Source organism: Scleropages formosus, chromosome 23, assembly GCF_900964775.1.
Source record: "Scleropages formosus chromosome 23, fSclFor1.1, whole genome shotgun sequence".
Taxonomy (NCBI): domain Eukaryota; kingdom Metazoa; phylum Chordata; class Actinopteri; order Osteoglossiformes; family Osteoglossidae; genus Scleropages; species Scleropages formosus.
Genome location: NC_041828.1, coordinates 368581 through 383864, shown reverse-complemented (window position 1 = coordinate 383864; position 15284 = coordinate 368581). Strand labels below are relative to the sequence as shown.

General features: G+C 52.6%; 1 protein-coding gene across 4 annotated transcripts; it reads right to left on the bottom strand.

Annotated features, from left to right (window-relative positions):
* Positions 1-5955: 5955 nt before the first annotated feature.
* LOC108931789 (palmitoyltransferase ZDHHC18-like) lies at positions 5956-14599 on the bottom strand. 4 transcript variants are annotated; one of them, XM_029248539.1, is made up of 11 exons: positions 14544-14599; positions 13505-14002; positions 12552-12712; positions 11901-12050; positions 11224-11361; positions 10739-10790; positions 10369-10471; positions 10104-10216; positions 9856-9958; positions 9250-9322; positions 5956-7565 (listed from the first exon to the last, which is right to left on the bottom strand). In XM_029248539.1, exons 2-10 carry the CDS (start codon positions 13747-13749, stop codon positions 9281-9283), a joined length of 1107 nt encoding a protein of 368 aa, XP_029104372.1. In that variant the 5' UTR covers positions 13750-14002; positions 14544-14599; the 3' UTR covers positions 5956-7565; positions 9250-9280. The 4 variants fall into 4 exon arrangements, with proteins under 4 accessions (XP_029104372.1, XP_018603323.2, XP_029104371.1 ...); XM_018747807.2 differs by having other exon boundaries at positions 13505-14596; XM_029248538.1 differs by having other exon boundaries at positions 9254-9322; positions 13505-14596.
* Positions 14600-15284: the final 685 nt, after the last annotated feature.

The window sequence follows — 15284 nt, the reverse complement described above, 5'->3', positions numbered from 1 at the left end:
AAGTGTCCCGATTTACGATGGGGTCACGTTTCCCGAAACCCATCACAGGTCAAAAAAGCATTTAATACACCTGATACGCACCTGTGCGTGGCAGACTCGGAGATGCGGCTCGCTGTCGAAATCAAAATTCCAAGTACAGTTTCTACTAAATGCCTATGGCCAGCTCACCATCGTAAAGTCGAAAAAAATCGTAAGTCGAACCATCGTAAATCGGGGAGCACCTGCTTATAATACTGAAGGTGAAATGGGTCTGATGTCGCCATCTGGTCATGGCTCCGGTTCCTGCTTTCGATTCGAATCAATTGCGATTTACGGTATAGTGGCTTAGTGGCAGGACAAGTTGTACACGTCACTGTGTTCCAAAGCGCTAGCAGAACAATTTTGTATAATGAGAAGTAGTAGTAAATAACTGAATAAATAATAAAAGATACAGCTGGGGAGAAATTGTAACTGAACAAATTTGCACCTGAACTGGTATCCATGACAACAGGTAACAGCGTGATGGAGTAAGTGCAGTCACTCCTCTCCCATCTGTGTGCGGTGCGTCTGTACTCTGCTGTCACTTTCTCTTGTGTACACGCACTCTACTTTCCCCAATAAGTGTTGAAGTCTGGTGCAGTGTTTATGGGGATGTTTATTCTCTCTTTAATGTGTGTCTCTTCCAGCTGGTCACAGTGGGGGCACAGCTGCCCCTCTCCCGGGTACCCTGTGTGTGTTTTTTTTTTTTTTTTTTTTTTTTGACGTAGCTCTACGTCTCTCCTCCCTAGGTAAGGGGATAACTTGGGGAACTGACCGTCATGTAAAAATGCAACCCCTCTCACCGCTACTGCTTGCAAATGAAAAGAGACAGAGATGCTGCATCTACTGTCAGACAGAGGAAGGAACAGCGCATCAAACGAGATGTGAACGGTCGCTGTCGGTTCAGGTTCAGTCTGAGCGAGCTGGTAACCTTGCGAAAATGTCCCACATTTGCCTCGTTATGGAGTTGCGCCGCGCATTGCGCTACATCTCATCGCGTTCGAGGCACGTCAGAGCGTTGACGTCTGCAACCGGATTCGTAGCTACAGAGCTGCGCTACGGGAAGCGTATCGCGCGGGTAGGAAAAGCTAAATTTAGACCGAGTTAGGGGCCCGAACGCGGATCATCGAATTAAAAATTTCCAAGATGCCCAAGAAACACGACGCGAAGTACTATCGCAACGACGAGCTGCGCTTAGGGAGCAAGCCGAGGCCTCTGATATTCGAAGGACACCAGCCAAGACACCGGCTCGGGGAGAGCGGGAGAAGGCGGCCTGCGAGGCTGCAAAATCGACTCGGGCGGCCTCGGAGCCGCAACCATCGACTTCTCGCACGCCCGACATCGCCGTGTAGCACGAGCCCACGGACGTGGATGCAGCAGCGACCGACCTGATATCTGGACCGAGTGGGTCGGGACTCGCCCCCACACGTAGTTCTCCGTAAAAATACGCACCTGAATTTTTTTTTTTTTTTTTTTTTTTTTTTCTCCTCTCCTCCTCTTAACAGGCCAAACGAGACTTAGGCCGCCGTTTACGCAGACTCTGCGTCGAGGACCACCTTTCGCAGGAAGGAAGTCGCATAATAAATGAGGACCCGAGCAAACGGTGAGCGCAAGTGCGGGACACGGTCGGAGCCAGTGAACCAGAAAGGGAAGGAACTCCACGAGGCCCCGCTCCTGGACACGCTGGACTGCGCGGACCTCCTGCCTGTCAAAGCCACGTAGACTTTGTGACCCAAGAGATGTGAAATATGACCCAACGCAACTGTGGATGAGTAGGGTGACAGTCATCCTGCAGTGTCACCGTGCACCGACGTAGCTCACTTCACCGCACGCCTCGTCTAGCGGCGCTGTCTTTTGCCGCTACGGCTCCACCAACACAACCAAGTCCTCCAGCTTCAGAAGCTCCAGTGCCTCCAGCAGCACAACAGACTCCTCGAACTCCACAAACTCTTCTAACCCCAACCGATTCACCCACTTGGTGAAACAAACCACCCAGTCAACTCGTCCAGGTGAACCAACTCAAGCTGCTCTACCTGCTCTCTCATCTCCTCCAACTTGACCAACTCAACCAGTCCCATCCACCACAAAACAGGCAGCACTGCAATAAAATGCTGAGGAAGTGAAACACTGAGGAGAATTTAAAGATCCCACTTAGCATCCGGGTCACCAAGGTCCTTGTAAAGCCCTTGAAGACTCGCATCCGCTCCGTCAGATTAGCGAGCCGTGTGTACGAGAATTCAAAGGGGTCCGTCGTCGCAAAGCGTTTTCCACGCCGAGGCGCAACTTCAGCTCGTTGGAGCCGTTCGCTCAGAAGACGGCTTTCCAAAGAATCTGTCGCACAGCCTCCTGTTCCCAGTGCCGAGGCAGGGAGGTGCCGTCACGCTGCCCGTATCGGCCACGATTAACGCCGCGGATGACGTCATGCACAGAGAAAGTGTTTCATCGGGACTTTTGTTCTGCGACAGACCACAGGAGGAAGAGCGCCTCCTGCTGGGTCCCCAGCACCACGAGCCCTTTACCGTGCCGCTTTAAAGGTGCTGACGTCCAAGCGTCTTCGCTCAAAGACAGAGACGATTTACGAACCGCGTGACGCGAGAGAGGAGCGTCAAAGAGTGTTCCGGAAGCCCTCCTGCACTGCGACATCGCATCCGCACGAGAGTCGCAGTTCACTCTATCTGCCACCGTCAGCTCTCTTGGACAGAGGCATCAGCCATAATAATAACAACACGGCTCACTGGTTGCATCTTTTCAAACCTCCCACGTTACTCTCGCCTCGTAACGAAGTGACACGAACGTTAGTTAGGAACCCAGTTTACTGTTCGCACAAATCTGTGCTCCTGTAAACTCCTCACACTTTCGCTTTAACCCTGTTATTTGTAGCATCAACAAGTGACTCGTGCAGCTGCTGAAGAGGCTCTTTCCTGATGGCGACGTCCCCGCTGATGTTCCCCCGCCTTCCTCCTCCTCAGCTGAGCGATGTGCCTCGGGCGCGCGGACAGGGTGGGGAAGCTACCGCGGCTGTGGATGGGGATGCTCTGCCCCAGGACGGAGCGGAGACGTCGCAGCTAGTCCCGGGACAGGATGCAGAAAGGCGGGTCGCTGGCCCTCATAGTGACACGTGGCGAGGGAACCCGGGACAGAACCGAACCGAGTCCAAGAGGGGGAACGAGGCGAAGGCCCTTTCGAGGCGCTGAGAAAGTTGCCGAGCTGCAATTTATTGCCTAACGGCGAAACTCAGGAGTGACTCGACTCTCAAACGAGCATTTTGAACACAAGCAAAGAGGAGCAAAGTGCAGCTAACGTGTAACACAGGGTAGAACTGCTTTAAAGCGGCAAGAATTACGAGGTGGGGCAGGAACTATTAGCATACTGGGCCCGGTTAGCTGGAAGGAGCTCCCGGTTCTCCGCCCTGCGGCAACTTGTTCTAACCCTGTTTCCGGGGGAGGGGCGTTGGGCATCTTCTCAACAGACGGACGTGTAACGTGGCTGAACCTTCGTTCGCAGTGCAGCGACTGCAGGGGGCTCAAGTCACGCCAGGGACCGGGTTCCAGGGCTCGCAAAAATAACCTTGTGGGAGAGGGTCCCGCCGACCACGGTTCCGTCCACCAGCTCCGGCGGCTCCACGCTCCTTGTGGTCCTTTTGTTCTGGGCGCTTTCGCCGCGTGTAACGTAGACGGAGTTGTGGCGTCAACTCCAGCGACCGGAGCACTGGTCCATCCCCGAGACACCTTTTCTGCTCCGGCTTCGTTTGGTCTCCTTATCTCACAGACACACACAGAAAGATTCTCTGAGAATGTACTGTACTAATACCATAGTAACACATGCCTGGTCTGCTTAGTGCTCCTTGGGCCCACGACCCCCACGTAGCAGGTCTAGTCCTGGAACCCAAACTCGCTCCAGGTCAAACGTGCTGGTCCTTTCGTACTACAGGCGGAGCTAACAGGAAAGTAACGGAGTGCGGAACCGCCCTGTGCAAACGGTTACGGTCACCAGGACCCCCCGCTGCAAGAATAAGGGGAGCCAAATTAGGCCTTAATGTGAACGCGCAGCAGGACGCACGAAGGGCTGCCGCAGCCCAGCTGAAGATGTTGCCATAAACGCGGCACGGCAAGCGCTGCCATGTGGCAACCGGGTCGCAGAGAAACTGCTCGGTCTCGTTAGGGTTCGCCGAGGTGCACCTTCCGCTCCGAGCCCAAAAAACACGAGGCGAAAGCAGTGAAAACGAAGAAAGAGCGAAACGGCAAAGCGGCCTCCCATGAGCTTGAGGGACACAACATGCGCAGTTGCACCGCAGGACCGCGACAACGCAACGCCGCACACGGAGAGGGGCCAACCTGCAGGTCGCTGCACTTTGCGTAGGTCTCCTCCCGCAGTCCAAAGACAGGTGATTCTAAAGTGCCCTGTGTGTGTATCGATGAGTGACGTTGTATATCGTCTATCTAGCATCGTAAGTCACTGGGTGTGAACAGGGGCAGCTGCTAGAGTTAAAGCTGGTTAGAGCTGCTGCCAACCTGGACCCATCAGATTGTAGGTTCAAATCTCTGCTATAATACCCTTAAGCAACATACTTACCTTAAATTGTTCCAGTAACACTGCTCAGCTGGGTAAATAGGTGTAGGTAGCTTAACATTGTAAGTAAGTCACTCGGAGAAAAGCATCAGCTACATGAAGAAAGACAATGTAAACTCAAATGCAGAATATCAGAACTTCATCTTTAAATCCAGGCTTAAGGCCCATATGCTCAAAATGTCTCACATTTGCATGCTCCTTTTTTCTATCCCTTTCCCTTTGTCATTTATTGCATCTTACTATAATTTTGTCCTCTCATTTTCTTGTTTTACTCTTGTTTTTCAGTGGCAGAGCATATAATAGTCTTGGTACCAGTGCTTGCATTTTGAATCGAAATTTGTGCTCGTGAGGTTTTCTATATTCTTAGTTAATTACGCAAATTTCAGGGAACAAATCATATTTGCTCTCAAGTCTGAAATCACAGCAGTATATGATGGAAGCCCGTGTTGTGATTGCGGGAGAAACTACAGACCTGTAAGCAGCTGAACGAACAATTTCATCATTGCAAGAAAATCTGTCCAAGAAGCTGAGACAGGAAGGTCTGCACTTCCCTGCGTTTTACAGCAGTAAAACACGTCAAACGGAAGGAAAACGGGTTTCAAAGTGAGGTGGGGAGCAAAAACTGCCTCCTCTTACACCATGGGGAGTTTATGAAAATCATCTGTTTCAGGCTGTTTTGTTTGCGTTCTGCAGAGGCCTCGGAAAAGCAGCTTCCAAAACAACTTTGGGAATTTACTTCACGATGTACACCGCGCAAGAAGCTCGGCGCGCAGGAACCCGTTACCACGTCAGCAGCGCTGCACTCGGGTACGTGGAGCCCCTGGATCCGAGCAGCCAGCGTGCAAACTGCTGAGCGCAGGATGTTTCCATGTGCTGAGCTCTTCTTTGTTGCCACGTGTACAACAGGCTTGTTACACAAAACTGCCAGAAGGACCCCATTTCCAGCAGCATCTTCTCCTGCTGACATTTGCATAAGATCTAAAATAATGACTTTATAACTACACATTAGCTTTGGAGTCCACGGTGTCCTTTGTTTCCCTGGTAACCGAACGACATGTCTGGACATGCGGGAGCTTTCCCAGCATCCCCACACCACATCGCCATCTAACGGAGAGCAAAGAACACGCAGCTGTAGGAGGAACACGTTGCGGAGCGACTGTCGCGTCCTGCGAGGGAGCGTTTCATCACGCAGACACTGGGATCAGGAAGAGCGAAGTGACTCGAACCCAAAGAGACACGTTCCTTTATGAGAACCCCTTCTTCTCTGGCGTCCCTTACAGCCCAGGAACCGCACAGTGATTGGAGACTGCTGTCGATGGGGGTGTCTTTTTAAGACGTTCACGGAAACAGACATCTAGAACATTCCCTTTTGCATATCTTTATTGGGTGTCGCTCAATGAGGTACACGAATGCGCTGAACAAGGCCTCGAGAAGGACAACAGCGTAACAGGCCAAGTCGCTCCCTGGCTTTCTGGCGTCTTCTGGAAACGCACCTCACTCTCCTCCTGTGGCTCCGCCCGTCACTTGTCCCCAGCGGCAGTCTACTATAGCACCGCCGTCAGGGACTCATCTGTCTCGTACCAAGAGCCCGGTGCATAGCTAGTCCGACCCCAGGCAAACGAGTGACCAGACACCTCCTCTGCTGCTCTTTTACACTTCGCCAGGGTGACGCACTGTGGACTCGAACCCGACCACGGCGCACTGTGCGCACAAATCAGAGGCCTTAAGAAGGAGAACACAATTATTGTGGCACGTTTCTTAAGTATCGCCATCCCTGCATTAAAGAGTCAAAGTAGGGTCGGGGGATCCGTACTCCCAGAGAAAGGTACACATGCGAAGCACTGAGGGATCACGGGAAGGTAGAAATGACAGCAGGTCATCCAGGCCTACAGGTGGGTCAGTAGCTGAACGGAGACAGCGGGGCCAAGAGGACGTAGGAGGTGCAACACTCGGTTCAGAGTTCCTGTCGAGAGTCCCCTGACCGCTCACAGCGAGCACGCCCCACGCCAACGGGCTGTCCAGCATCATTAATTCTCCTGTCAAGGTTGCGACAGGTGTGGTAATCCAGTGGCTCACCACAGTCCTGGTTTGGTCCAGGAAGTGCGCGAAAGGACCGATGTCCACTTTTACATTGACATTTATTCATGTAGCCGATACTTTTTTACAAAGCCGACTTACAGCGTTACCTACATTTATTGACCCATTTATACAGCTGGGTAATTTTACTGGAGCAATTTAGGGTAAGTACCTTGCTCAAGGGTACTACAGCTGGAGGTGGGACTCGAACCTGTGACCAAAGACAGTAGCTATACGCACTACACTACCGGCGAACACAGCGGTCCTTCCGTCTCCACTGCTGACTTGGCTCAGAAACCACGCTGGTCCTAGAGGATATGACCTCCACTTGTCCAGTCCCCTCCGTCCCCTCGGCTCGGCTCCTCGTTTACAATGGAAAGCGCACTACGTAAAGTCACGGGTACCACGGTGCTTTGCATATGAGAATTGCGGTCTCCCGTGGTTGCGGTTGCACAACTGCATGGCCTGCAGGGTTATTGCTGTAAGGAGAGGTCCTGAGAGGACAGCTGGGTCCACTGGTGAGGAGGAACAGCTCCCGCCAGTAGATATGGCTCAAGGCTCCGGCACACTGAGGTGCAGGACAAAACGGAGCGGGCCGGGCCACACCTCTCTCGGTGATCTCTCGCTGGGCTGACGCTCACCACCATACTGGACCGGTAAAGTTCTGCACACCGCAGCCCTCCGCTGTCAGTAATCCTGGGGTGAGGATGTGGACCGAAGCGGCTCCTGGGCGCAAAAGCACTCGCATGTCTCGGACAGCAGCAGATGGAGGGGATGGGCTGTGTGCTGATCGCCATAGTGAGGACAGGCCTGCTCCTGTTGGGGGCGCCGCCGTGCTGCTCCGGGGGTGCCAGAGCGCAACTGCAGTGGGGTCTCCAACGGAGCTCGTGTTGCCCGCCACACTTGAGGAGGAATGGAGGGAGAGAGAAAACAGGAGACAATCACACAGCGTCTGTGACACTGTTAGACGCAACTGAGAAAACACACCGCACACATTCTCCACACGGACTGGCTGCACTTGTGGGACGACCACAACTGCAGGGAACCCTGTTTTTTTTTTTTTTTTTTAAAGCGTCTACATTCAGTACAACTCCAGCTGATGTCCGTGGCACAGGAGGTAGCGCTGGTGCCTCACAGCTCCTGAGTTGCAGATTCAGTCCGTGTTCGGCTTCTGCACAGTTGCATATCCTCCTTGCATCTGCGTGGGGTTCCTCCTGGTGCACTGGTCTCCTCCCACAGTCCAAAGAACTAGTTGTCTACTAAACTAGGGACAATAAACTCGTGTGTGTGTGTGTGTGTGTGTGTGTACACACTACCAGTCAAGTTTTAGAACACCCCCATTTTTCCAGTTTTTATCGAAATTTAAGCAGTTCAAGTCCAGTGGATAACCTGAAATGGTATAAAGCTAAGCGGTAAACTGCCAGAGGTTTTTATTTTTTTAAAAAAAAAAAAAAAGTTTACGTTACCAAAAACTGAAAAATAATGTGCAATTCAGAGTTATACAAAAAGGCCTTTTTTCAGGGAAGAAGTAATCGGTTAACAACTTACAGCAGTTCTGCAGCAATGGAAGTAAATTAAGCCTTGAAAGTTGATGCTAACAATTCCTACAGGTGTCCCAACTTTTGTTGATTACTTACAAACCCCCTGTCTGTATAAAAGCAGTGTTGGAACAGACTGTTATTACACCCTTTTAAGCATTATTTGGACAGTACTGTACTGCAGGAAGTAGTAGATCGCTCCCATAATGGCAAGGAAGACAGATCATTATAACTCTTAAAAGTGTAGGTCTTTCCTTTAGAGAAATCACAAAGAAAGCTAAGATGTCAGTGAGTACAGTTTCCTACACCATCGAAAGACATCTGGAAACTGGAGGAAGCTGACAAGAAGAGGTCTGGTAGACCCAAAGCCAGAACAGAATCAGAAGACAAGTTTCTGAGAGTCAACAGCTTGCGTAATAGGCGGCTCACAGGACAGCAGCTTCAAGCACAGCTTAACACTGGTCGAAGGAAGCAAGTCTCAGTTTCAACTGTGAAGAGAAGACTTTGAGCTGCAGGTTTGACAGGTCGAGTGGCAGTAAGAAAGCCATTGCTAAGGTGGCAAAATAAGAAAAACAGGCTTGCCTGGGCCATGAAGCACTGCCGGTGGACTACTGAATACTGCAAGAAAGTCTTATGGACCAATGAATCAAAATTTGAAATCTTCGGTTCATCACGCAGGGTTTTTGTACGCCATCGAGTAGGCGAAAGGATGGAACTTTCCGAACAACATTTGATTTCCGCTGTAGAAAGAATGCCACGAGTGTGTGCGGCTGTTATATCTACTGGCTACTTTGAGTCAAAAATTTAGGTTAAATTTTGTTAAACAAAAAAGAAATCATGGAATCGTTTTATGTCCAATGTTTATTTGTTCTATGCTTTAATTTCAGAGTACATCGAGACAAACAAAAACTGCATAAATTTCAATAAAAACTGGAAAAATGGAGGTGTTCTAAAACTTTTGACCAGACAAACTGGGGGCTAGGGCAGGAGGAGCGTTCCCACGTTTAAACACACATGATAATCAGCGGTGCACTGCCCCGGCTCTTACCCACTTCTCTCAAACTGTAGCAGCTATCCCATCAGCCAGTGCAGGACAGAGCAAAATCTTGACAAGTGTCCTCCTGTTGAAAGGAAGAGGGAGAGAGTGTGGCGCAAACAGCTGGTGAACACTGACTGCAACACACACACACGTGCACAAACAGGGCCTTTTTTGGCCAAGGACTGCAATCATTACAGTGAACTGGTTCGAGGCCCCAGCATAAAAATCACGGTAAGCGACATATTAAATGTTTGATGTGTAAACTGAAAAGATGTTATTTGTGGTACGTGACTATATTACGGTACTCGATACATTCCTTGCTTTAACAAGACATAATACCCCTGATTTATGTGATCCATATGTGACACAGGATATAGGAGCTGGCAGTCACAGAGACAGGATGCCATTCTGCTCAGATGTTATTCTCATGGAACAGTCCAATCAAGAGAATCTGTTCAATTATCCCATCATGCTGGACACACTGCAAAACAACAGTGCAATGGACGTGCGTCCTGTCCAGGGTGTCCCTGTTCTTCAAGGCCAGGCGCCGGACAAGCAGATAAGGAAGGAGAACGTAACGAATGCTCAGAGAAACATCTCTGTGGTCCGTCATACCACGGTGAGGTCGCTTTTGCCCACAAACACGGGGAGCTCAACTTGCGGCTGGGCAGCTGGAGGAGACTCTTGTGTCGGCAGGAAACCCCTCCTGTCGATCAAACTACACACAGTTGGGAGGCGGGGTTACATGGAGGCACTCTCCGAAACGCAGCCACGGTTAACAGTGTCACCAAGCACAGGCACAGAGCGAAGACTCAGCACCAGCGTGCGCGCGCGCACACACGCACACACACCCATACACTCACCTGGGAGGCAGGGGTGCACACAGCACAGCACAGCAGTTTGCAAAGATGTTGTTGTAGCTGTAGGGGTTCACTGTGTTCTGCACTCCACTGTTGCCTGACCAGGAGCCTTTAATCTGTGTGCACACACGTTCACACACACAGAGGGCAGCACAATTACAGAAAGACCCTGTGGTATGTGTATAGCTCGCCCATCCCCAGCAGGATGCTACCCAGGCTGTGTATGAAGCTCATGAAGGGCTGCACTGCGGTTCGGCAGGACACTCACATCCTCGTTCGTGGTGAGGTTGGAGGCCACCAGGTAGGTATGGAAGCCCGAGAGGCCCAGGATGGACCAGACTGAGAAAAAGCACACAATCAGCTCCAGAGCAGTGCAGGAGGGCTTGTTAAGGATCCACATCTTTGCATCTTTGCACATGCTGGCAGTCCAGCAGGTGAGGAACTGGACCAGTGACCAGAGAGTCAGAGGTTCAGTCCTAGCAAAAGCTTGGCTGTTGCCCCTTTGGCACCTAGAAGCTTTGTCAGTTTACCAATGAGCTGAACGCAGCATCGTCCTTAAACGAGGCGTCTCTTAGATGAGCTGGTACAGGCTCTCAAGGACCCAAAGGAGCAGCAAGACAGCCGCAGTGAAAGGATATCTGGCTGGGCTCTCTTGGACGGCAGTGATCAGGCCTTTGCCACCTTGGGAACCTGAAGGAAAGAGAACGAGACGTCAACCACCTGACGCGCAACCCGCAGGCCTGCATCTCCTGAGGCTCGCAGGGTCAGCGGGGGCCCACCGCCATCCCCAATTTATAATGTATAATGATCACAAAGTACAGTCACGTTCACAGCAATCCACGAGTAACTAGTTTGTAACCTTCTCGATATGCTGGCTGTGGATACGGGGACCTGCCCTTCGACTCTGACACAGGCACAGCCGTGCGTCTTCAGTCCCACTGCCACAGCTGTGCTGGTGTGTGACAAGCAGGCTGCCCCCGACGGGCCTCGACCCCACTACTAGCACACCATGTGAACACTTGGGTCTCATGAAGAGCGCGAGAAGACAACACAAAGGGGACGGAGCCAATGACGAGCTGCTCCTCAGGTCAAGCAGCCATACGAGCCGTGAGAGGGAACGTACGCAGAGTCAGGTGTGTGGTGACGCAGCCGAAGATGAAGGCCGTCAGGAAGGAGAGCGAGACAATGAAAGCATAGAAGAAGCGATAGTTGCGCTTGCCCACGCAGTTGCCCACCCAGGGACAGTGATGGTCAAAGCGCTCTGCAGGGGACAAAGAGAGGGAACAGCAGCATGTGAGCATCTTGCACAACCACACAAAAGACACGTGTCGGCTCTTGTTGCCAAGCGGACAGCATTCGAACCCTGCGTTTACACATAGCCGAGTAACACACTGCTCCTGCGTCTTCCGTCAAACTAATTTAGAGCCCGTATGCAAAGTGGGACGCACACGGTGCGAAGACACGTATGAAGAGAAACACGTCTGTTGCTCTCCCGCAGGTAGGCAGACAGGAACACTTTCTTCGTCATCATCATCATCATTAATGTTACTAACACCTTTTTCCAAGCTGAGATAGTTTACCCATTTATAGAGCTATGACATGTTTACTGTATTAATTCAGGGTAAGAACCTCACTTAAAGGTGGCATTCAAATCCAGGACCTTCAGGCTGCAACGCAACACCACTAACCATTACGCCATCTGCTGACATGGTACTCGAGCAAATATAAAACATAACAAGATGTAACAAGAGAGAAATAAAATGAGTGGAGGCGCAGAGGCCACGAGGCCCCCTCCCTCACCCACACAGTTGTCACAGAGGCTGCAGTGAGAGGTACGAGGCGGACGGAACATCTTGCAGGTGAAGCAGTACTTGAGCTTGACGACCTGCTGGTTAATGATGACCTCCAAGGTGCGAGGTGGGGGGCGGTAGCTGGAAGAGGCGGAGTCGTCTGCTCGAGAGGGAGAGAGACAGAGAAAGAAGTGACATCCATTTTTAGCAAACAACAGGGCTTTATATGTGAATGGAAGGTGGCAGGTGCCCGAGGAATCGCGGTAAACATGGTGCGACACTTCGGCGCCTCCGGGCCATCCCACGTCACGTTTCAGTTCCTCTAAAGAGAGGTTGTGCACACAGTGACAGTCACAGCAGTGCACTAGCAATGAGCATCAGCGGAAAAGCACTGAGGCCGCGCACTGGGTGCCATGGACAGCACCGCTTGGTCACCGCATGCCGTTCCTACCAGCACCCCAGCTCGCCTTCACCACACTTTCATATTAACGATGTCCTTCTGCGTGACGCGCTGTGTCGGCGGCCACCTATCAGCAGTGCTGACACCTGTTGGTGTGTATTGAAGTGGGGTATACGGGAACCCCGAGCACGCAACGTCCATCCCTTCTTCTACCACATCCTCCCCCACCACGAGAGCGAGGCCACGCAGCCCCTTTCGTACCAATTTGCTTCTCAGTGTACGCAGCCTCGTCAGCAGTGGCCCGCGGCAGGATCCCGGGGTCGCGGAAACTCGTCTGCAGGAGGGAGATGATGACGAAGGCGAAGAGCGCTCCTCCAATCGCAGGGATGCAGCTCGTCACGTGCTCCACGAGGAAAGGGCAGCTGGAGGAGGAGCCACAGGAGAAACATGATGGACTCCAACACCAAGAAGGCCAAGCGCAAGTGCTGGAACATTTGCATGTATTCATTATCTGACACCCTTCTCCAAAGCGACTTACAATACTGAGGGAGCTGCACATTTACACAGGTGGGTAATCTGACTGCAGAAATAGAAGGTAAGTACCTTGTTCAAGGGTACTACAGCTGCAGGTGGGATTCAAACCTGCAACCTTTCTGTGCAAAGGCAGCAGTTCCAACCACTACTGTACCAGCTGTTCAGCCAGAGCACTCCTAGACACACACACACACACGCAGCATTTAGCTGGCCGTTGTTCACCTGGCAGAGGTAGAAGGCAGAGATGCTGCTGTCATCGTACGTATTTTATATTAACGCTGCGCTACATTGTGATTAAATTATTAAACTATCGAAAATAACGGACAATACCCAACGCTGAGTGATGAGCGATTCACCTCATAAACATGTTCAACGTTCCTCATGCTGTCACTGATCACTGACACTGAGGAACAGCAGGCAGCACCTGTAAGCACTGTGGAAATGAGCCGAATTAAGGTGCTCTACGCTGCCACCTATAGGCTCGGAGGCTAAACGGAGGCCGCGTTTGCGCTGCTACAGAGGGAAATTTTAGAAGAGAGGGAAAGGTAGAAAACGCCAGCATCGAGAGGAAGCGGGGAAACGTCCGCAGTACTTGTAGCGAGTGCGTTACGAGACACTTCCTCCGTGAGCGTCATGACACCGGCTCCACCGCTCCATCTTAGCGCCGCCGGTCAACTTACTCGAAGACGAAGAAGAGGCAGCTGGTGAGGACGATGAGCCCCAGGGTGAGGGGCAGAACGCCGCTCTGCCGGGCCACCATGATCCGCCCGTCGCAGTAGAAGCGGTTCTTTCCTGGAAAAACCTCCCATTTCCGGCGTCTTTTGGCCCGCGTGTCGGCGTCGTTGGCGCCGGCCGGAGGGGGGGGCGCGGCGTTGGGCGTCCCGAGGCCTTGGGGCTCGATCTGTCGATATTCACAGTTTTTCATGGTCTCGGCCCAGTTCAGAGCGCCCTCGTCCCCGTCCTCGCGGGAGTCATCCGGACCGACAGCTCTTCGCAGCTCCGCCGGGCCCCTGGGGGGCGCCGCCGCCGCCGGCAGGGTCACGCCGAGCGCTCATGTGCGGGACACTCCGCTTCACAGCAGGGAGCGCAGCGGGTAGCGCTGGGTCACGGGTTCGAGTCCCCCTCCTGCCACAGTTCCCGGCTCCATAGGGGCACTTAGCCTGAAGCGGTGCTGTGTACTGTAAGCGGTAAAGCAGGGTAAAGCGGTCTAAGTCACTGTGGAGAAAGAAAGCGTCAGGAAGAGGAATACAAGAATGAAATAGGCTGTTTAGTCAAGTGGGCCGATTTATTATTATTTCTTCTTCTTGGTCTCCGCACCCGACCAAAGCCTTTGCCTCACTGTTTCGGTCCTCGGAAAACTTAGTGGAGTAAAATACAGGACACGCAGAGCGGTCACTCCATCATTCTCACTCTCACTCTCACTCTCTTAGTCTCACTGCCTGTCCGTCTCTCTCTCTCGTCTCTCTGTCTGTCGCTGTGTGCGCTTCTCTCCACAAGGATTATAATTTAATATAATTGGCGCGCTGCGCTCCTGCCTCAACTCAAGTCGCGCCGCTCCTCCTCCGCCGCGTCCTCCTTCGCCCAGTTTCTGAGGTAAAAGTTGACCGGATCGGGTACAGCACCGGCCCGAACCGCTCCCGCTTCACGCACAGAAACACACCGCCGCGTCCGATTCGAGGAGAAACGCGACCCCGCAGACAAAGCGCTGACGACACGTACGACAGCTCCGCTCCTCGGCGCCGCTCGGCGCCATCGCCCTCCGCATCCCTCCGTATCCCTCCGCCTCCGTCTCCTTGACGACGCGCTGCCGCAAAGACGGGCGAATCTTCTTCACGACACGGACGTCTGCTTTGCGGCTCCGCGCGTGCTTCGGAACCCCGTGGAGCGACGGGGAAGCGAGCACGTGGCCGAGGGAGCGTCACGCGCACGGAACCGACGGCGGACGTTCGAGGAGAACAGAGGACGAAAGGGCGCGGGAGCGCGCACCGCGGTTTACTGCGCTCGCCTTGTCCTGCGCACACTCTTTGCACACGTTTCCAGAATGTTCCCGGCTGCTTCTCTTGGACTCGTGTGAGGAAGGCCTACAGAAGAGGCAGCAAAGACATTTACTGAAACAAGTGTTGTCGCCATCATCACGTCACTGAGTAAAAAGACCCAGAGCAGGAGCCCCGGGAGAACGCTCTCACACACACACACACACATTCAGCAGCGAAGGAACAAGGACCTCCAGCGTTCCTCCCTGTTCGGCCACCTTGGCCGCTCCTCGGTTGTTCTTATTTCTCATTTGTTCCCAGGCGACGCTCTCGTTGCCGCTCATCGCCAGCCACGAGGTCACGACCTAGGGCCAGGGGCAAAAGCATCCAGAGGAAGGGAGCCCACAGAACCGCTTTGGACAGAGTTGGTGTCAGCTGTGCGCGATATAGAGTGCACGTCCCTTCCCCAACTTACACCCACACACAA